The 23938-nt window shown below is 39.1% G+C and overlaps 1 protein-coding gene across 1 annotated transcript in view; it reads left to right on the top strand.

The window, feature by feature from the left end:
* Positions 1 to 23938, top strand: part of shank3a (SH3 and multiple ankyrin repeat domains 3a) — a 214863-nt gene that overhangs the window by 92898 nt on the left and 98027 nt on the right. The window contains exons 4-5 of the mRNA XM_039614942.1: positions 3588 to 3791; positions 7742 to 7813. Coding sequence (XP_039470876.1) covers positions 3588 to 3791; positions 7742 to 7813 — 276 coding nt within the window. The remainder of the gene's footprint in view (positions 1 to 3587; positions 3792 to 7741; positions 7814 to 23938) is intronic.

Here is a 23938-nt window from a genome sequence, read left to right on the forward strand (position 1 = left end):
TCTGCCACCGGTCTCTCGCCCTTTGAAGTCTGTCATGGTTTCCATCCTCCTATCTTCAACCATCAGGAGGTGGAGGTTGAAGTACCTGCGGCTGAACGGATGGTCCGCCACTGTCGTCAGGCCTGGATCAAGGCACGGGCTGCCATTTCCCGATCCAACGCTCGGTACACTAAGTAGCATCGTCGCCGCCACCGTCCGGGTCATCCTTTTCAGCCGGGGGATCGCGTCTGGCTCTCCACGAGGCACCTGAGGCTCCGTACCGAGTCCAGGAAGCTCACTCCCAGGTTCATTGGCCCGTATGAGATCACTGCCCGGCTCAACCCCGTAACTTACCGTCTCCAGCTTCCGTCTGCCATGAAGGTCCACCCTGTTTTCCACGTCTCGCAGCTTAAGCGGCGCGTCACTTCTCCGCTGGCGCCTCCCTGCCCGGCCTGGCCCCCGCCCAGGTTCGTCGATGGGGGTCCTGTCTACACTGTCCGGCGGATCTTGGACTCCCATCGCCGGGGTCGGGGGGGTCCAGTATTTGGTGGACTGGGCTGGTTACGGTCCTGAGGAGCGCTCCTGGGTGCCGTCCCGCTTCATCTTGGACCCCTCCAAGCTGACCTCTGTCGCAGCCATCCTGGACCGTCGGGTGCCGGTCTTCGGGGGGGGTCCTGTCAGGCAGTGATCAGCTGATCACGGGGTCGGGCTTAAAAGAGAGACACCACCCACCTGTTCTCCGCTCAGACATCGATCTCTTCATGTCTCTGAACCCTTGCCGACGTCAGTCTCCGCCTGCTTCAGCAACTGTGAGTGTTTTCTCTTTTGACTCATCTGCTCATCCCGGCTCAGCTCGCTCTCCGTCTGTAACGTCGGTTCCGAAGCCGTGCTTTGTGCACCGATCGTTACTAAAGTGACTGCGTGCCTGTTCCAACCCACCACTAGCCTTGGCCGCGTTTGGGTCTAGCCAGCACGCCACACGGTCACGCCGAATTGCTGTGTTTAATTCGCGTGTTTCCCCTGATTGTGACATAATGTTTGCACTTTCATTTTTCACCCATTTGTTACTTTGCCAAGCTCAGAATATTAAAGAGATTTACTAATAATGCATCTGCATTTTGACACTTGAGTGTGGTTGTTGTTAGTGATGTGTTGCTGTTAGAAGATTTTATTGTTAACATTTTTGTCTCACTGTCAGAAATACAGTGATGCTGAATGGGTTAGACCTGAGGTTTGGAGTTTATATTGCAGGCAGCAATTATTGATTTATCACTTATTGGTTTGGTACTTTCTCTGCTCTCTGTGCCATTTATAGCTTAGGCTCTGCAGTGTGGTAACTACCGGGAAGTGTTTGAACCTGCCACAATATCCATACACATTTGCACACTGGAGAAGTTGGTTGCATAGCACAGCATATACTGTTAACTAGCCAATATTTGAGTTTTAATTAACAGTTGGCAGACGTTTACAATTTTTGAGATTTTTTTTAGAAAGGAGAAGCATCACTGGGTTTATGCCTAAGAGGCAGATTTCCACTGTATACAGTATGTATTGCATATATATGCGGTTGCTTATCAGAGCACAGAAATCAGCAGAGTGGATTGTTTTTCCACATCTTTCCCACAGGCATCAGAACCTTTGAACTCTTGCATTTATGACTAAAGACAGAACTCCCGCTGCTGTTGCTGTAGCAGTTACATACTGCCTTGCTTCATTTTTCCTAGAATAATAAATAATGCACATTCACATGTTGACACAACATTATGTTGCTGAAAAATGGATGTCAGCTTTATGTGTAAGAAATTCTGCTTAGTTTTGTTTACTTTAACTACCACAGGCTCTTAGGGTGAACAGTAATATATAACTGTGAAAAGCCACCATACCTATGTGAATTGCATATTATATTAAAAGACCTGGCTTCTACCTCAGGCGTGACACCAGAAGTTTCTGAAAAATTGATGTCAGCAAAATAAAAGCTTTCTGTGAGAGCTTTTGCCTATTATTCTCTAGTTTTATTTACTGGTAACTACCACTGACTGTTAAGATGACCTTTCGAAGAAAAGTCTCAAAAGTAATTCTGAAGCTATTACTATACATAAATTACTGCACAAAATCTTGAGCCAACCCTTTATATTTTGTTAAGAAAATGGGGAGGTAGGTGCAGTTATGTAATGAAAGGTAGAAACATATATGGAGACACAGTACATAAGGAGAAACTGAGTTCATACAATACAATGGCCATCTGTACACACATAGCCTGAACTCTCTCAGGTAAGCTTTCCTGTAGTTTCTTTTGAGTAGCCTTCAGGAATAGTTCTTCAGGCTTCTTGAATTGCATTCTAAGCTCTTCTTTGGATGTTGGCTTTCTTTTGTTCCATTCTCACTGAAGATGATCCCACACTCCTTCAGAAATGTTTAGGTCCAGGCTTTTGGGATGCCAGTCCACACCTAATCTTCCTCTGTTGTGTTTTTCTGTTCAGGTATGCGTTTACTACATTGGCTGAGTGTTTGGGATCAAAGTCATCATTGCTTTCCAGATGGTACTGCATGGTGGAGTCAAATCCGATGGTATTTTTCTGTGTTCCTCATCAATTTTGACAAGATCTCCAACACCGCTAGTTGAAATACAGCTTTCAAACCATAACAGAGCTTCCACCATGTGTGACAGATAACTGTAGAAATTCAGTATTGTCCCTCCCTTCTAACCTCCTCTGTACTTGTTGACAGTTGTGTGAACTCAAAATTTTACATTTCTATTTATAAGTCCAAAAGGCCTGATGCCACTGAATTTTAGTCCAGTTCTTATGTAACTTGGCACACCTTTTCTCCCTGGTTCACTCCCTTAAGAATGGCTTCCTGACAGCCACGTTTCCACTGAGACTCTTTCTGATGAGGCAGATGCATCTCTCAGCTCTTGTGTCAGGTCATTGCTGGATTTTTTTAAAGGGCATGACTTTGAGATACTATTTTGTTCATCTATTGCAGAAAGTTTTTTAGGCTACTTCTTCTTTTGTCCTCTACTTGTCCAGTTTCCTCACATGTTTTAGGAAAACTGCGCACCATGAAGTGATATGTCAAGTTTTCATCTAATAGCTGTTTTGGACTTCACCTTGTTGGTGCAAAAATACTATTTTATGTCAAACTGTGGTATTGGGGGGGGCGTGGGGCATAGGCTGCTAGTAACACAGTGTGTAAAGATACAATTTAAATTTGGTTATTTGCTACTGCTTGTTATGTGCAGATGTAACACTGGTTCATCATTAGGTGTCTTTTTATGCTGTTTCTCAACAGCACTTATATATAGGAAATATATAGAAAAGTCTGGCTTCTTGGGGGCAAAGTAGAAATTAATAAAGTGTGGATCAAGATTCTTGTACAGTACTGTATGTGAATTGGTTATTATTATACATAACTAGCTTTTTCTTCAGGCATGATACTGAACATCCAATGTATGTCTCTGTGATGACACAGGTGTGTATATTTAATGTTATATATTATTCTTATATGTTACATGTCAGTCTCCTAATTTCACTTAAGTGCAGTATGTGATATGTTTAAAAATGCCATGAAGTTAACCTTCTTCCCTTTTTTTACTCTTGTCTCCGCAGAAGTGTTTAAAATTCAATGTGGATGCTCCAATCTGGCTGTCCAAGCAGCGAATCCTGTGTACTCTCAACCAGAGCCTGAAGGATGTATTAAACTATGGCCTATTCCAGCCAGCATACAACGGCAGGGCTGGCAAGTTTCTGGATGAGGAGAGACGGCTAAGGGAATACCCCTTCCCATCCATTGCTCCTGTACCTTACCTTGAGGTAGGTGTGGATCATGTGCATTTATGAGGCTTCCACTGATGTATGATAGGAAGAGAGAAAGAAGCTGTATATGCAACAGCACCATACATAATCGTTTTCTCTGCATACATCTTCAAAATGATTTTTGACTGTGAAAAATCAATTCACATTAGAAATGTTTTTATATTCCTCCAATATTTTATTGTATTTTTATATCTTGTCCTAATAATTATCTTTGCATGATTTACGTAAAGCAGTTCATGAATACTAAACACACGATCAAAATGAGTATTATTAGGAAAAGCTGAACAACAGATGTTGATACTGGCAAACAAGCCGGCCAATCAGTGCCTCCTGCACCACTTAATGAAACAACTCTGTCCATATCCTGTTTTAATATGGAAATTTTACAACAGTTCAGCATTCCCAATAATGGTTGTTTTCTTTATTTTGTATTGTTACAGAAAAAGCTGGTTGTCGCTGCTTCCGCTGATTTAAACGAGAATACATACTACTGTAGTTATGGAAGTAGGGCTGTCGAAATATGAAATATATAGAGCTATCCTTAACTTTTTTTTATTGGAGATATAAGAAATATGTTTGGGAAACTGAACATGCTTAATGCTGGCTCTGCAGTCTAGTCGCCTCTCTAGCTCTGTTCTAGCTACTAACTGCCAGAGAGGCCATCATAACGCTGCATGAACAGTTTGCTTAATTCCTTTTTGGGGCACAACATTTGGATAACTGAAACCTGAGCTTATTAAGACACTTCATGTTTGATTAGAGTAACCTAATCATTCCAGTCTGCAGTAACTTCACAGCAGCTGAATCTTGCTACTCACACAACAGTGAGAGGTGCTTGCTTCGCATAATAGGGGCCAACAATGCACACCAGTGTCACTATGCCTGCACACAGTGCTGATTCATTCATATACAGCACATAGTTTTTGTTTAATTTACCTTTGTTTTAGTGCACTGTTGTTTTGATGTTATATAAATACTGATGTGTTATATTTTATAGGTTTTATCCTATCATACTGTAGACATCTGTTTTTTAAAGCATATTGATGAATGTGTTTTCAGTCATAGTCCCTTTAACCTAATAATAAATACAGCATCTTGCACCTGTGGTTTTTCGAGGAGGGGTCCTTGTTCCCATGGCAGCGTGATTCAATTTATAGGCCGGTGTAATAGTTTCTCTTATCATTTTTCTCACCATGTCATTTGTCAGTCATATTAGAACTCACTGTTGTCCAAAAGTCATATGTCTATATGTGTGTTTATGCTTCACGTGCAGGCTGATGCGACATTTGGATGCATGTGTCTGCATCATTTTAAGTGTGATGTATGCTTTTTCTGATGTGCCAGTCAAACCCGACGGCAATAATGCTGTAGTCAGTGACAGCTTATTGTCTGCAGCAGCTGTCATCTCTCAAAGATAATTGCAGTGCTTGTCCATCAAGCTTTTTGATCTGAGAGAATTGGAGACTGTTTTACAGACACGGGTGTAAAGATGACGGCTAGGTTTTCTTTCTTTTTTTCCTGACTGGTTGCCTTTGTTTTCACCTATTTTGTGACATGTCAAGAGCTGGAGAGCGAAATAAAGATCTACCAAAGAGTAAATTCTTCCCTGAAACATTAAGAATTTTTGGTCACGTTACTTTGTTATAAAACTTTGTTATCAAATTAGCTATGTTAGTTTTCTAGAGTCTTGACTGCAAATCAAGCTTGAGACTGTGTAATGTCTCAGCTTAAGGATGAATAATACTCATTTAAAGTTAATTACCTTGATTTTGGAGTTCTACTAGACTATGTCTACACATTTTAATGTTTCTACTTGCTGCAGCACCTATTTTTACCCTCTCTCTAAAATTCTCAGTTTTAGCTCATATACTTCTGCAGAAGTCACAGCTTATCACAAAAAAACAACACAATTTTATGCAATGGCATTACCAGTTAGGTTCCTTTACCAAACCCCTTAGCATTCATTCTACACAGCATTTAGGATGTTACACAATTTAAGAGGCAAAATGATGCAAGAGCTGACAAGGTGGGTAAGTTGTCAGTGCCATTTGTCCATTTGTTTGTCTAGTCTGTACTGTATCTAATTCTATCTGGATTTGTGGTTGTACTTCCTAAAACTTACAATTTAGCTCAATAGGGGAGGATTGATCAGTTTGTGTGTGCACAAGTGTCTGCTGCTACTTTGCCAGAGCACTATGTATTGACCTGCAGTTATTCCCTTAGGCATGTTGGGTGTAGAGAAGATTGACAGGTTCGGATTAGCGGCTCAAAATCCTGTGCCCTGTTGTGGATTTACTCTGTTGGTGAACGCCACACATCGCTGGAGAAGCAGACATGCACACACGTACACACACGAGCACAAAGAGACCTGAAATACATGGAGTCCTGGGTAGTGAAAGTCGCAAAGTTTTAAAGCTATTACAGGCTGTCAGTGTTCAGTGAAACCTGTCTACAAAACAAGCAGTTTGCAACAGACCTAATGAATGATCTGGCTTTTGACAAATTCCGGTAAAGCTACTGACCAAAGTTGGATTGTAGAGTCAGAAAGCTTGATGAATTAGTTTGCAGTAGTGAAAGCTCAAGTCATCATGCTACCTGAACTCACCACTGCCAATTCTCTAACTTATTGTCTGATTACTAGACCACTTATGCCTTGGATCTGTCTTCTTTATGATAAAAAACAAAACAAATAAGCTTTGTTATAATATTATGAAACATGTGCTGAAATAGTTGAAATAGTTGTGCTCACATCCTCATCTGCTGCTGGAACATTTTCTGGTCAAGCACCTTCGTGCATTCGTCATTTCTTTTATAAATAGCTGGTTGTACACTATACATGCCAAGCCATGTAATTAGCACACTTTCTTCCAACATATACATTTTTTTCTTTTAAAAAGCTATATTTTGTCTCATATTTGTTAAGCTACAAGGATCCCGACCAAATTGCTGACCACTGGTTTGACCACTTTCTTGCTCCGCTTCTGAAAAAGTCATCTTCTGTGGGATTCTCATTTTATATGCCTGGTCTTAATTTATTATCTTGTCATGGAGGATTGTGAGGAGTTGTCAGGTGTGATTTTAGTTGTCTTAGGTGGTAAAGTTGTCTTTACCACCTACTTATATATCTGCTATACTTAACCTTGTATGGTGTTCGGGTCTGTGAGACCCATGCCATTTAGAGGCCGTTGCGCCTTTAGGCAGTATATACCATCAAAACCTGCAAAATATGGTATAAAGATATGGACACTTGATTAGAACTGATTTTATTTTTTTTTATAACATTTTATTGACAAAAAACGAGAAGCACATTAATTCATAAATGTGATTGAACAAAGGTAAAAGGAAAAAATTAACCATGTTTGTTGTTCACATGGCTCGCAATTGGGATAAAGTAAACATCTGTTGAGTAATTTAACATAAAATTGTTTGATAGTGTTAAGTTATGTATTGATTGGTTGCCTTCAGAGTTCAACTTTTGTTATGCTTTTCTTTTCCAATATGATTTTCTAGCTGTAGAAAATATTTTATCTAAAAATGGTGAAAATGTCTTTTTTTGTGCTTTTCCTATACATGAGGTGTTTAACTGATATTGGAAGACTTTTTTTTTTAGCTATTTATGTTTCATACTCGTGCTCCAAGTTACAGTTTTTGGGTTTTCAAGCAAGAAGTAATATATTTAAAACATGACATGCAGGAGTGCTGGAAAGAGATGATAGCAAGCTGCAGTGAGAAATTTTCTTTAATAATGACATTGAAAGTTATTAAATAAGTCCAAATATGTTTGTTTCTGCTCTCACTTTCTGTCTGATTGGACAAACTAATAGAAAATAATTGATTTTACACAGGCTAGGCTAAGCAGTTGATGCTGCATGACAATTTTAGTTAATAACTTTAACTTTTTTGCAAAGCAGAGATAAGAGCCTCTTATATTTATTCTTCTTTTTCAGTTCCGCTATAAAAGACGTGTCTACACTCAGACCTACCTGGATGAAAAGCAGTTGTCCAAGCTCCACACTAAGGTAAGCCCAAACAGTCATGCGGTTTGTAATTCCACAAGCTTTTTGTTTGTGCAACCTTTTGAACGCAGTGATACAGATACAGTAATACAGTAATTAAAACACTGATTGGATAGCATAGTGCAACAGTGGGCCACTACAAGAAAAAATGGTTTCCTTTTTGATGTTTTGATGGTGAAAGTAATGATGGAGGCAATGAGTGTTGTCTATGAAGCTGCTCTGCATATGTTGGGTTGAAATCTTGTTGGAGCGAAGCAAAGCCAAGGATCCAAAATCATTTTCATACTCAGACCATTCAGTAACGCCCACATGCTTGTTCTATGTTCTCTTTTCAAGATTTTCCTTTTAGACACATGTCTGTAGAGACTAGAGATGTCACAAGAACCAATATTTAGCTGTCCAAAGCCATATTTTCTGAAAATATGGCTATTATACTGAAAGTGCCAAAGGTATGATTGTGGTTCCATAGTCTTGTGGTTTACACATTTGCCTAACACATAAAGTCCCTGGTTAGACACAAATCCCTTCGGGGATGTGTCAGGAAGGGCATCCGGTGAAAAAAATCTGTCAAATCAAATATGCGGAGCTATCTGCTGTGGCGACCGTCTGTGAATAAGGGAGCGGCTGAAAGAGGCTTTTACTAAAAGTACCAAAGGAAGCATATTATAACATCATGGGAAATAGTGAAGTGCAATTAATATAACATGTGAAAACACACTAAGAGTAGAGTATAGTGTAAGCCTTTTTCATTTCAGACTGATTAGTATTTGTATTCTGTAATTGCACACTCTGTGTAAAACATTTTGGTATTAAAATAAAGCTAAAACTTGTGAGAATTCATCAGAGGTGTAAGCATCACAGAAAATGTCATGTATCAAAATAACTGAGAATGTAACATAAGAAAATATATTTTATTTTACAGCATATAACTACTTTGAAAATATGCTGCAGTAGACCTCCAAAACCTCCAGAAAACCCAGAATCAGCATATGGACATTACCTGTGCAAAGATTCATGCTGCTGAAATGAAACAGAACAAAGTTACAGAGGCTTTAGTCAAGACGTAGCTATGCATTTTGCAATTTGGCATATTATGGAACCATCTGTGAAAGTTGATATTTCTTAGGTATTAAATAGCAGAAATTAGGCTTTCTTTTTAAAGTGTTTTTTTGTGACATAAAAAAAAGCTAAAATTACAAAGTGCACAACAACGCTGTATACAATGGTAGAGTGGCGTGCAATGCGTCTGTGCATAAACAAGTGAATAAGACAGAAAAAAAATCCTCTCGGGAAAATGTTCTCGAGCCACACTGGGAGATTGAGTTGCTCGGAAATTGTGGTTTTATCAGATTGGATTTAAGTTTTGGAAGCAAGACAGCAAAGGATAACTAGAATTCGGGTTAATGTTTCTCAAACATGAAATGTATTATCTTTTGCTGATAGTTCAATTAATTTTGACACTTGCAGTTTTAAATCTATGAGAGGTCTACTTTCAGCAGACATATTGCTTGACTGTGTTCATCTCATCAGGTGAACAGGGGAATCCATGCTTTTTGCGCAAACTGCTCTTTAATTGTTTGTTGCCTTCCCCCGGTACTGGGGCCCTTTCATTTTGAGAGGTTTATATGAAATACCTCCATTTTAGTTATTTATTCCTGGTGGATACTGAGAATGCTCATTTCATGGTCTTGGTACTTAGTGCCTAATTTCCTGAATAGTCAGACCTCTCTTACAAACATCGCTGTCAATTTGATTTTAGAGTTGTTAGAGTTGTTTAGTTTTTTCTTTCCTTTTTTATCCATGGGCAGTTCCATCAATCAGCAACCCCAGTTCTCCTGTGGCATGTTTCCCACCAGCAGGCTGATCAGGGTGCTAAAAGTGTTTTTAAAGGTAAAATTCAAAATAATTTCCAGCTGGATTTACTGATTCTCAGTTAAAATGACAGAACAGAAATGTTTCACATCACTAAGACAACACAGCACTTTAGAAATTGCTTATTTGGTACTAGTATTTGCATCTGAGAGGCTCTGGTTCAGTTTTATTGTGTAATTTTTATGAGATGGTTGAAAAGAGGGCCAAAGTAAGAGTGCTGCTCTGTGTGTTTGTTGGTTCATTCATGTGTAATTGAAGTACTCTCTTTAGGCCATGTCGAGCACTAACAGGCTTGCGTAAGGACAGAGTGTGCTCATACACAAAGAAGCATGGTAGATGTCACATAAACATAAACTAGATCTTTTGTGTGTTACTGTGGCACAATAAAATATTCAGGAAAAAAATAGGGTCACATTCACTAATATGATTCATCCCAAGCTTTTCCCAAACTTGTATAATTGCTTTTTTGTCAAAATACAACTGAAATTTCTTTGTAAAATCCATGATTTTCTATTCAACTAGGAAATAGAACGGAAAACAACATGATTTGCAATCCTGAACTAATTTTGTTTGCTTAGTGTAATATTTTGTCAGAAAAAACATGTATAAGTGCATGGTAAATCAAATTTCAAATCTGTTGTGATTGAAATGCAACTTTTAATTCATATATTGAAAAATATGTGTAAGGGCATGTTGCTAACCGGATGTGAACAGACTGCAGAAGAGAAGGCAGGTTTGGTAAACTAAGCTTGGTGGATCAGCAGGCTCACAGACACAGTATAAAGTGGCAAACAGAACCAAAAGGCTAGTGTTGGCAGACATTGGTGAGGGCCAGGCAGGTGGTCTCAAATACAGAAAAGAAGAGCAGGATAAATATTGTCTTCTGGGCAGCCTAGATAATCTGGCAAAGCATACATATTTGCTGGGCACTATTAATATTATTCATGAAATAATGGGAACCAGGTGTGCACACAGGTGACTGATGATATAATCGCTTGCAGCAGGAAATTAGTGAGTGCAACTGTGGCTTGTTCTGTGAAGCTGGATTTGGGTTTTTCCGGTAACTTTAAGGTTGTCCATGGGTTTTCAGTGCTGAGGAAGTGGTTTCCTCCATACCCAGCTGCATCTCCATGCTTCAAGTTATGTTCAAGATTGGAAATCAAAAGGCATGAAAATATCACCCATTGCTCAATGAGATGTCCAGAAAATAACATTAGCATTCCTGTAAGATCCCTAGGACTAGGATCTAAAGCAGGGGTCCCCAACTCCAGGCCTCGAGGGCCGGTGTCCTGCAGGTTTTAGATCTCACCCTGGGTCACCACACCTGAATCAAATGATTAGTTCATTACCAGGCCTCTGGAGAACTGCAAGACATGTTGAGGAGGTAATTTAGCCATTTGAATCAGCTGTGTTGGATCAAGGATGCATCTAAAACCTGCAGGACACCGGCCCTCGAGGCCTGGAGTTGGGGACCCCTGGTCTAAAGTTTTTCAGTGGTGTCTAAAGTTTTCCCCTGTGAGTATTAAATTATATAGATTGAACTTCATTCCTTAACTTTTCCTTTGCTGCTTTTTCCTTTGTTGCCTGCAAGCATTCAAAAATAATTTTTTGTGCTGTAAACTTGCAGAGCTAGCTAGAATGGGAAACCCTGAGGTTTACTTATTGTGCCGATAACCACCTTTATGTGATCACTTAGCCTGCTTCATTATGGTCGGGTACCTGAAGCCAGATAACAAAAACAGCTATCCTTGGTATCTTAAACAGGCTTTGTAGTACAAGGCCGAGGTGGACAGGTGCAGGTGGCAGGTGTGGTATAGCAGGAGATGTCAGTAAATAGTTACTTGTGAAGTCCAGGTTTTCTGTGTGTGTGTGTGTGTGTGTGTGTGTGTGTGTGTGTGTGTGTGTATATGTGTGTGTGTGTGTGTGTGTGTGTGTGTGTGTGGAGACTGTAGTGGAGCAGACTAGAGAGAGACGTGAATGCATTTGCATCAGACCCCATCAGATGGCAGGAGATTTACACTGGAGAGAACCCCAGAACTTCAAACTGTGTTTGTGTACTTTTGTCTGCTACAGAGGGATGTAGAGCTGCTGCAGGGTAGAAATTCTGGAAAAACTGTTTTCATCATTTTCTTCTTTTCACCCTTATTAAAAAAAAAGCTTCAATTTTAACTAAACTTCATGAGAAAATAGTATGTTTGTTATTTGGCATGTGCTTTTCTTGCAGGCAGATATTATTGAAAGATGCTGCTTCACATTACAGTTTAATGAAAACAGAAACACATAACGTTAGATCATGGAGTGCACTGCTATTACCCCTAATGTGTGGCTAATGTTCTTAGATATGCTCTCTTTACAATTAATCGACTAAGACTTGTGAGAACAGTTTAATAGCTGATTATAGAGAGCTTTGTGTAATCCCATGAGAAAATTTAATTGTATTGTTAATCCTCACAATCATAGAAACTAAACCAACTGCCTAGTAACAGTTGGTGGTTTAAAGCTATTGATTAAAAATCTGTTGTGTTTTCCTTTTTTTTTAATGCAATACTCTTTTTCTGAAGTTGTATTTTTACTCAGTTGTATATAGCATTTGTATTCTATTTTTATCCTATTGTATATATTATTTGATTTTATTCTATTGTATATAGTATTTTATTTTATTCTATTCTATTCTGTACAGTTGTGTACAGTATCTTATTCTTATTCTATTCCAGTGTTCTCTAATTTTTGCTATGTAACTTTGCACTGTCCACTTTCTGCTGTAACAAAACAAATTTCCCATGTGTGGGACTAATAAAGGTTATCTTATCTTATCTTATCTTATCTTATCTTATCTTAGTAATAGGGTAGTCAAAGTTATACACATTGTGTTACTGAATGCTTGTGTCTACTACCTGAATATTTAATGTTTGAGGACCTTAAGTAAGTGTCCCATTTTGTTTCAGGGATACATTTCATATGAAAGATTATCTAGTGTTGAAAATGTTCAACACTTAAAAAATCACTAAAAAGAAAAAAAGCATAGAGGGCAAAATGTTGCCTTATGGGATCCTCAGGTTTGGAGCATTCATTGCTAAGTTTTGAATTTTACATATAAATGTTGAAAAATTGCAGAGTGAAGTATGTATGTGTGAGACATAAACGTCACTGAACTTGGTTGTGTTTAGATAGAGAAACTTTGAGTTTATTGATCCCGATTTTTGGCTTTGATTACTATCGTCTGCACATTCACAGGGCTGTGAGGGTTCTCTGCTGCGCGGTTAAGAAGTGTCAAACTAAAACAAAACACGAAATGGTGAATGAGATGAAGATGCAGAAAAGCAGTGACAAGTATGAGTCGTGCACTCAATTATTTCTCTTGTTAAGGCAGTGTGGTGTGAAGTGCTTTAGTCTGCTTCTGTGTTACACTGCTGTGTCAAAGTGTGAGTGAGTGGTGCTCAACTGACAAACTCAGCGAGGATCAATTTCTGCACGGTTGCAATTTAGAGGGTAATTTCATGCAATAAATCACCTATAAAGACACAATTTGTTATGTGCAGCTCTATGTAACACTGGCTTACAGTGTACAAAGCTCAAAGTGTGAATGGGCTATGAAGGCTATGCTATAATATTTCACAAGTAAGTAATCAGTGACAGCTGTTTTATTGGAGAAAATAAGTGTGGTTATTTTGCCGCATAAGCTGCAGAAGCTTAAAAGATTCTTTTTTTCCACTAGTGGATTTAAACTTAGAGTTATCTCCCTAGATATTCACAGTGGCACAATTTTTGTACATTTTTTAGACCTCGTATTGATAGCTCCAATGAAAAGCAAACAAATGCAGGTTTCACACAAGGAATGAGCTCCAGATCTTTTATTTTTGTCATGGAGTAATGAGGGAACAGACATCACGTGGCCACAAGAGCCTCTGAAAATGGGGAGGATGTATAAAAATGAGTGTAAATCCTGAACAGTTATGCACAACTTGGTACATTTTTTTTTAATCCTTGAATTAAACCTGAGAGGATATGCTTAAATTACAGCTTAACTGTTTGATCTAAAATCCACTGTGGTGGTATACACAGGCAAAATTACACCAACTGTATCACTGTCCACATATTTACTTAAATATTGATCAATGCCGTATCTGTCACTGTGTACCGGCATTTATGTCAGTGTGTTTAAAGTATTTTATATTGAATATTAAAAAGGTTAGACTGCCAGTCGCTGGTGTAATTGTCCACAGCAGAGCTGATGTTCTTAATCTATAACAAGGTCATGTTCAAGTTAGAGTTCAGCTTGCTCTGTTTTCTCTATTTCTCAGAAGAATGGCAAACATTGGCAATTACTTAATCCCAATTGTTATTATCATTTTTGAATTGTATAAGCTTTTTGAGGTCAAAATATGTGTTTGCATCAGTGACCATGAGCTTTAAGCAAAAAAATGTTAACTTTTATTTTCCTTGTTTTTTTTAAATAGCAGATTTTCTTTTATGGCAATAATGACTTCAGGGGTAAAAGAGGGAATCCTGCTCTGGGTGAGACTTGCAACCTTGGCTGGCACTATGGTATTCATTCTGCAGCAAGCTGCCCTGCAAGGCAGGGGTCAAGCATTACCCTAGTTTGCTTGCATGGAGTTCATTAGCCACAGGGTAAACTATAAAATTGGGTCATAGTTGATAGGATTTTCCCTTTCATTTTCTCCCTTTGCCCGACCAGGCCTCACCCTGCAACTGTCCTGGTTAAGCTTGGTGGCTTCATGTAAAATTTATACCATATTCTTTTTGTAATAAAGAGTGCACGTGTGTGGGCGTTGGATGTAGGCGGTCGGCCACGTAATAGACTGGCGTGCTGAATGGGTGGCTTTCTTACAGAGTAAAAAAGGCCTCCCAGTGATGGAAAAACTTTGATATCTTTTAAGTAACTTAATCACATAGACCCAGTGTTTGTTTGATACTTTGAACTTGATTTGTACTTGAAAAAACTCTGTCTACAGTATTTTACAGTATCAAATACATACCGTATGTGCATGTATATAAGCCCTTTTCCATAAAAGTCTTGTTTTGTAAAATGTGAATAAAAAAGAATGATTGCAAAGTGATTTGCTAATCATCTAAACCTGGGTCGTGGCCCTGAGTACAGCATGTCTGTGTGGAGTTTGCAGGGAGTTGTCTGTTTTCTGCTGCTGTTTTCTGTGTATGAAGTTTCACTTACTTGTAAAATAAATGCTAAGAAAGGTTATTATTAACATCCTGCATTGGACTAAAAGGAAAATGATTTGTCTTATACTTGAGAGTAAATAGTAGCAGTAACCTGCAGGATTTGACTGTTCCAGTAAAAATCTGTACTAATCAGACAATTTACATTTTTTTATGGTAAAATAACTTAAGAAAAAGATAAAAAGATAAAGTTTTTGTTTGTTTGTGTGTTTTACTGTTTGTGATACTAGTAATAACTCATGTGTCCTGCAGTGTAATGCTATTTGTATCCAATGAAATTTGCAAAAACTATGTGTAAGTGTAAACCATAAGATCAGACAGCTGGATGGATAGAAAAATTGACCCATGTATGTATAGCATCATGGCCATTAAGATGAAAGAGATAATGTGGGGGTTAGAGAAAGCCTGAGGTAGCTTGAGGCAAGGCAGTGTTAAAACGCATTTAGTAATGCACTATTTGTTAATGTGGTCATGATGCCAAAGAGCACAAAGTGGAGCAAAAGTATATCTTATGCGCTATTGTTATATTTGCATTGTTGAATGGCACCCGATATCAAAGGGTAAAATGTGCTCGGAGTTTGGGTAAAAATCTGTGTTCTTATGTGCAGTTATTCACAAGCTAAGCCATTATGCCACATTGTTGTTAATGTGCAAGTGTAGGCAAGCATAATTCACAAAAGGCTCCATCATATAATCTATAGTAATTCTAATCCTCCGGGACTGCGGCTCTGTATTTGTGCTAGCACTTCTTTGTATTTATGAATGAGAATTCCTGCATTATTTTCAATTTAAAATAAAACTACACAGTGAACGCAGCCCATCGTGGGTGTGATATTGTTATGAGTTTCCACAAAGCCTTTGTTGAGTGCCTAAACTAGCCTAGCATGCTTCTGTTTTTGCAAACACAGCCAATATGAAATGTGACGTGGGATTTCCACAGAAACACACACAAACTTCTGCAAGTGCACACGCACACGCATCTGCATGGCAGAGGATGAAAGTATATTTCCAGTTGGGAAGCCCTCACATGGAAAAGCGCCCCTAATGGATAATCCCCTAACAGGAGAGAAATGTAGCGTTTGAAGACAGTAAAGACAAATCGGGTTCGAACAAGAACACTCCCGGCTCATTCGAGCTCACGCACATGCCCCAAACAAATACAGACATGGAACCTGGGATTTTAAAAATATCTCCCAGTGGAAGGGCGCGCCCGCTAAAATTGATGTCACTGATTCAAATGTGAAATGCTCTCGATGTGTTTAACCATACAGTGTGTGCATGCACACATACTGTATATGTTGAAGCATGCGTCGTGTAACTATAGAGACAGTTTGTGTTTTCGGAAACACTAAGATGCAAAAAACAAGAGCGTTAGTCAGTTGGCATAAATTCCTCGACTATAACGAATAAGATTTTCAGCAGGTTGCTATATTAATGGAGACTGCACCAGCACCTGCTGTATATTTAAGAACACACCTCTTTTTTTTTCTTTACACATTTCTGTTTGCATTTGATATCCATACCTTCCCTCAGCATGGTACCCTCTCTCGCTCTCTCTTTTTCTCATTTGGTTTTCCCTCCCCCTATCACACACTTTCTCTCCTCCCTCTGTGTTCCCTCCCTCTTCTCTTGCTCTCTCTCTCTCCCCCTCCCTCCGCACTTTCCCTCTGTTCTCTCCAGCATCCTGCAAAATAACCCCTTACCACCTCTCCGTCTGTCTGTGTATGCACAGGAGTTTGTGTGTTGGTCCAGGTTCGGGTGAGTGTTTGTTTCACTGACCATGTGAGTCTGCACGTGCTAGACAAGACGAAAGGTAGTGAAGGAGAAGGAGTGAGAACAAGAAGAGAGTAGACAACAAGGAGGAGGTGAGGGTGGGGGGCTGGATATGGCCATGTGGAGGATGTTTTGGCATTCAAACTGTAGCTGACCTACGGGACTGCGCGTGTGGTGGAGAGTGTGTCCATGTGTGTGTGTGAGATGGGATCCATTCTGACCAGAAGACAAAGACAATCAGCTGAAAAAAAGGAAAGAAAAGCTAAAGAAGCCAGGAAGGCCAGGCTCAATAGTAAGGTACCCCAGTTGCTTTCATCATCTCTTTAATTTAATTTTGCCATTACCTCTGTTGTAAAGACATCCTTTTTTACCCTCTGTGTCTGAATTTTGTTTTTCAACTTTCTGTCTCCAGTTATTCACAAACACTTCCCAACCGTTCCCTGACTACCTGTCTATGTACTGGCTTTCATTCCGTTGTTATGCTCTGCTGCATGTTGGCTGTGTGAGGAGCTGGTGCAGTCTTGTCTGAAACCCTGACAGAATGCTAATGTTTTTCTTTGCACTGGTTGAGTTACTCACTGTGGACTCGGAACAGTATTTGTATGTTTCAGCATGTGTGTGTATGTACCTGATATGTTGGAGGATATTTGGATGCTCGTGTCTAGCTGTGTGTTTTTCTTTCAGATCTGAGTAAGCTAAACACACACAGAGTGTGTGTTTGTGTGACAGCTATTCCTGTATGCCTGTGGGTATGTGCACATGTGAGTGTATGGGTGTATAAAAATGTGTTTACGCATGCACATGTCAATGTGTGAGTGCGAGGAGCAGCCAGAGCTTCTCCCCAGGACAGAATTTGCCTTGTGGTCTTCAGCGTTTGCTGTCATAATGCTCTGATTGTGTCACAATGCTGTCTCAGCCAGCTATTGATGCTCAGTGATGGAGATTTCCTCACTGTGTGTGTGTGAGAGAGAGACAAAGCTGCTGGAAATATTGCAATAGTTCAGGCACACGGTAATCTGGTAAAGCGAAGTAACCACCACGAGTATATTCTGTGAACCTTCTCTGAGAGTCTCAGAGCTGTCGGTCTCAGTCAGCGAGAGTTCACCTGGTGGCAGCTTTTAACAGGATGCCCTGTGGACAGCCTGACTTGAAGTACTGCCCAGGTGGACAGCCTGACCAACCCACTTCCATACAAATGTGTTTTTCATCTTCATATTGGGCGTATTACTCAGTATTAATGGAATCTATCTTCTGTCTTTGTTTTCTGCCTACTTACAAATTCAGACAGTGTAAGTAACATCCAGACTACAAGTGCATTTTCTTTCACTTTGCTTTGGGTTGGTTTAAAAGATAACAGTCTTATTCACAGATAGCTCATTTTTCTTTATACAGTGGTATACTGCTCTAATGCAAATCTGTTTGAAATTGCAGCGTTGTACTCTATCATACTTTTGTTACCAAAAACCTTCATAATGTACCATCATGATTTTTACTTTAACTGAGATGGTGTGTTTGTAAGGGAGTATGTGGATGGGATTTTACTTTCTTGTGAGTAAAACCTGCTGCGACACCATGTTCAAGTTGTTGCCCCTCTGGGGTTGGAGGAGAAATGTGTATTTGGTGTCCTCATATTTGGCAGGCACACAAACATCCTCACAGAACCTCCTGCTCACCATGTGATGGTGAAATATACGTCACTCACCCAGTCAGACCCATAATGGAAACTATAACACTGGTGTAAAAAAGAGAGAGAGAGACAGATTACACAGATTTGAAAAAGGAATTGATTCTGTTTAGTTTAGTATGCTCTGAAACCAGGCCATGTAGAAATCATAGCCTCAAGCTCCGTAAAATACATCTCACTAATCTGTATGTGGGTGTCTGTTTATAGGTACTGATGATACTAATTCATTAGACTCTATTGTTGTAATTCAGATAAATTTATCAGTTGAGTAATCAATGGCACTGCATTATTTCATGTTTAAACAAGTTCTGTTTATTGTGATGCAGTGGAAACCTTTGCGTCTTCCAGTCCTCAGCTGTTATGCATCGTCATGTAAAAAAGGATATGGACGAATTTTTATGGCTAATGTAAGTTTCCAGCAAATCCTCATTTGGATATTCTCAAATTTCCTCTTACCTCGATGATGCGATCATCTCTGCCTTATATTATCTTATGCTTTAAGGTTCATATTCGACAGATTATTAGGTGTAGTTAAAAATCAAGCACAATATAGGAGCACACTACACAGTTAGAATGAAAAATGAAGCATTACCTTCAATTATTATGTTATGTTTATCATTATTTATTATTATATTATATTTAATTAATTATCTTTACCTTGTGTTTGAGAATTTATCAAAAAGAAAAATTGTACACCTGAGCAAAGTCAAGGTTTGGTACTTACTGTTATCCAAACAGTGACAGACGTTTATGTATGCACATTTACACGCCCACAACAACACAACACAAAAACTCTACTTTAACCTGTTGAAGTATTAAGTTGGCAGGTAGGTGGAAATCTGTTCACACTGTACAGATTTGTTCACTGTTCGCTAGTTTTCACTTCTATTGTGTTCAGATTGTCTACTCAGTCATCCCCTATGCAGTGTTTACTGAATAAAAGATAAATTAGGGTGTAATGGGCAGAATTTGCTAGGTAATTACATAATTAAATGATTGTGTGTGTTATATAATTCTGATATTTGTACTTTCCTCCATCACAAAACATCTGCACCACATTTCAGATCATGCATAACGGTATTACTGTTTCTGGATAAGTATATTTATAAGTAACAAATCTTGGCAATGTATTCCACTGAATCTTTAGACGTGAGATTTTATTTAAAAGTTAGACTTGAACCAGCTTATCTGCCAAAAGGCCCTGGACAGTTCATCAGTCCACATTAGGGCCAATACAGAGAAACAGACAACCTCTCAAATTCACACCCATGGCATTTAAAATCACCAGTTGGCCTATATAATTGTGAATCAGTGTTACCCAAAGGAAGCAGTCAGTTGTTTGTTTTCCATGCCAGTATTTCATAAGCAAGCTACCTTAAAATTTAAAATACAGTTTCCTCCATGAGTCCATTTCTGACTTTTCTGGAGCAAGACTTGCTGTTTAGTCTTGATGTTGTTACATCTCATTGCCCAAGTTTTCACAATGAAAAAAAAAACATTGTTCATTGCACTAACTGGAGAGTCGTCATTCTAGGTCAGGCTCCATGAATAGATGGCTGAAAAATAGGATGCCAGAGGCATAAAGTACAATGGAGTTTCTAATAATCATCAGGCTGAATAAATTCACTACCCACATACCCCCTGCTTCAGCCTTTGGCTTTCTGCCTGCTCCCTTCTGTTCTCTCTCAGTAACCTGTAGGCCTGTTTAAGGGTATGTTTTGCCATATTTTAATTTCCATTTAGACAGAAGTTTTACTCGGGTTTAACTCAGTTGTGTTCCATCCCCTGGATATATCCCCGAGCTGTCCATGTGACTCTGTCCCGGTGTCAGTTTGAAAGCACGTGACTGGACCTGATTCAGCTCTTTCTTTCTCTGAACTCTTTGATTCTGATGACTGCATGCATTCCCCTCATCCTCCCTGAACACCCTGCTTACAAACACAAACACACAAAATGACAGTTACACCTACAAGCACTTACAAGCAACAACACAGCTGTGTTTTTCATATTTCATGTGACAGAATGTATGAACTTTATCTCTATTAGTTATTATTCATCTGAAAATCACTATGGGGGGGACGGGTTAGTTACAGTAGATATTACTGTAGATACTTCTTTTACTCTGTTGCCACACTTACTGTATATATGTACCAAAATGTCAATTTATTTCAGTCCTCAAGTGTATATGTTACAATCAGGTAGTTTTAAATATTTGCCTACTATAGTAAGTTTATTTTGATTGTACTGCACTGTAACTGCCATGAATTTAGACACATACCAAGCCTTTGTATGGAGTATTACAGTAGAACGATGAATATGCTGCCTTGTTTCTGTATATGCCTCTATATATAAACCTCATAGACAAAGCTATACTCTCTGTTCCTGTTTATGCCTCTTTGTCCATTTTTTTTTTTTTTTTTTTTTTTTTTTTTTTTAATGAATTGTATTAAACTGTTGGCAGAGCGCAGTTGTCCTGATGGGAGGGACAATGCTGGGCAAAACTGTACTGCCAGTGTGGTCAGGAGGGTGGGTGGATTTGGTTGCTGCTGGATGGGTGGGTGGGTTGGGGGTGTGTGGGATCCCATACAATAAGCCTTTGCTCTGCAACTTTGTGTGTGAGTTGTTTAGCGGGAAAGAGGCAGTGGCTTTATTCGGCTTTGTTCAAGCCTTTAGCTAACCCTTTTAGAAAGCTCCCACTGTCCCACCCTCATAAACTGTGCTTCATCAAGAGGAGTGGTAGTTATTATACAGACGCCAAACATCTGTTTTTTTTTCTAAAAAGGATTACTAAGGAGGAACCATGCTGCTACGTTCAGAGAAAGCTACGAGATGCCGGGCCACAGAGGTTAGACACAGCACACTACTGCTAAAATGACTCATGTTAAGAGTAGTAAATCTAGGTTACTGTTACAACAGGCTCTGCAGGTGCTCTACTGGCATTGTTCTTATTTCAATACCCAACGTGCGACAGTAAATGCACAATAATTTGTGTTGTAGAAACTTGTTTGTCTTGAAGTTTATGCTCTCCAAGTTTAGGATTTGTATGCAGACGTGTATTGTTGAGTCCTGCTATTTTACCAGGAGCATTAGCTCAAGCAGCCATTTTTGGTACTTACAACAATGTTAATGATGAATAAATGATGACAAATTGTCACATGCTAAAAAATGGCAGGTTTTTCATGTTTTCTGACAGAAGAATTGCATCACAGTCATTTTGTCCCATTTGAAGTAGCAATAGGTCACATAACAGAGTAACCATACTGGCATGTGCAAGCGGTGTCAGCAAATGGCAGGAATCCAGACCTGGCTTTAGAAAGCAGAGACTTTTTTTTAAAACTTCTCTGTTTGTGTCTCCTTTCCTTGCTATCCTACACAATCAGAAAGAAATCTCAGTTAAAGGACTACATAATATTCTACATGTCAAACCAGAGAGAAAATGCAGGGGGCAAGTTGTTTAGCTATTGCAGTTATGATGATAATGACTGTGTCTCATATGATTTCATCATAGACAGTATAGAAGATAGATCTAGCTACCATGACACCACCGACTGATTTGCAAAGAACTCAAAATTAGCATTTTCGACATCATCACCAGTGAACATACCGTGGGTATTCCCTGGGAAACATAGCATAAGCGAGATTTACAGACTCAATTTTTATTTCAATAATCCTCGAAATGGGTGAAACTCACCAGAAAAGTTTTTCCTGAGGTCAAGTCAGTAGCTGTAAAGCCGTAGACTTCTATAGGACCAAAAGTCTATTTGCAACAACAGGTATCGCCCCCTGGTGGCCATGAAAATGACATACACTAGAGAGGTGTAAGTATGACTTTTGTGCTATACAGAAGCATTTATGCTGGTGAATTAGGTGTTAGATGCTGCTGCCATGGTAACAGCACTCCTCACTATGTTGGAGTGCAGGCTTTTTACTGCACTCATACATCATGAATAAAATGTGTGTGTTTAGTGTGCTAAATTATGAATTAGTGTTTTTTTTCCTGTGTAGTTTTGTGGGTACATATGATTTTGAATGTATCCAGGAAATTTCATCCTTAAGCCTCTAGTGCCATTTTTTTGTAGCGTTTGACTCACTGTAAGCTTAAGACTGTATCAAATTACTCAGCGATTTATTTTGCTGCAATATAGTAAAGGTTGAAGATTCCCCTCACAGAAAATCCTCCTCTTTAGGATCAAATCCTCACTCTGTCATACAGTATATTGGTCATTTTGTAGCTAAGAGCATTACACTTTAAGCCTGTTAGGTATGGATATTGGAGATTACTGAAGCTTTTGTGCTCTCAGACAAACATGGGCTAAGATCCAAAAAAGCACAAATAGAGACAGCATATTGTACTTATAGGCACACACAGATAAAGAAGAATCACCACAATCTGCAGTGACAGGCATTGAGCGGAAAGCAGCAGCTCTTTATCTCCAGGGAATTTAAACACCCGCATTAAACCAAAAAGGTTAATGAATATGTTCTTTAATGGGTGGCTTCATTAAATCAACCAGCCGGATGTTATATTAAACACATTTTTACAGTGAATATGAAGGCAAGTGTCTTGTTTTGTTCCATAACAAAAAACAGATTTTGGTCAATTGAAAGAAAAAGTGCACAGAGCGACTGCATTTCAGTAGAAAGAATAAGAATAAATGTATTTTTTTTGTTCATGCATCAAACTCAAATACAAAATATCTACATGTGCATTAGGAGCTAGTCATATCTCTGCAGACTGCTAAAACATAGTCAACCACCCTAAGCAGATTTGATTTTCCCACATCAGTCAGTAGAGACCAGTGTGTACTGCACATAGCTAGACAGCATTTGAGAACAGCTACAGCATTAGTCCCACCTTTGGTGGTGATCGCCTGATGGTGCTAAAAAGTTGATTCAGTTAGAAGTCAGTTTGGTGGGGTGGATGGATTCAAAAGTCTGGACTCTTCAGACAGCCCAAAGAAGTCTCAGACTGCATCGTGTTAATTTTTACTGTGGTTGCTCTCTCAGAGTAAGAGTAACTGGAAAGCTTCCGTTCCAAGAGACTTGTTCCTGTAATATTAGTCAAGTTATGTGGCTGCTATTTGATAGCAAATTATCAAAGCTGGAATGTTAAAGAGGTTTTTTTCTGGGAAGCTTTTTCCCGATGATTAGATGTTTTTTGCCAGAAGTAGTTGGTCACGATTGTTGTGGGACCAAGAGATGCTCACGAGAAGTGGACTACCAGAACAAGACACACATGGATAAGGACTAAGAATATGTGAACACTGACCTGTTAACAATAATAAAGCTCATCGTAAGAGATGCTTGTAGAAGAATTATACAACATCCATGAAGTAGTAAGACGTAAAAAATTAGGAAACCAGGAAAATCTCCCATAGATGTTCAGATTGTTATGGCATCTGGTGACTGAGAAGCATTTATCATGCAATTTACATCATAATCACATTTAATGACCCCAGTTGGCCTACGGATTGGGGCATTGTTATTCAGGAAGAAACTGGTCCCATCAGATTAGTAATAGATACAAGAACTTTGTATTGATTTGCTTCGACCATTCCCTCTAAGGGAACAAGAAGACCCATTCCACAAAATTGGTTATTTGT

Source organism: Oreochromis aureus, linkage group 7, assembly GCF_013358895.1.
Source record: "Oreochromis aureus strain Israel breed Guangdong linkage group 7, ZZ_aureus, whole genome shotgun sequence".
Lineage (NCBI taxonomy): Eukaryota > Metazoa > Chordata > Actinopteri > Cichliformes > Cichlidae > Oreochromis > Oreochromis aureus.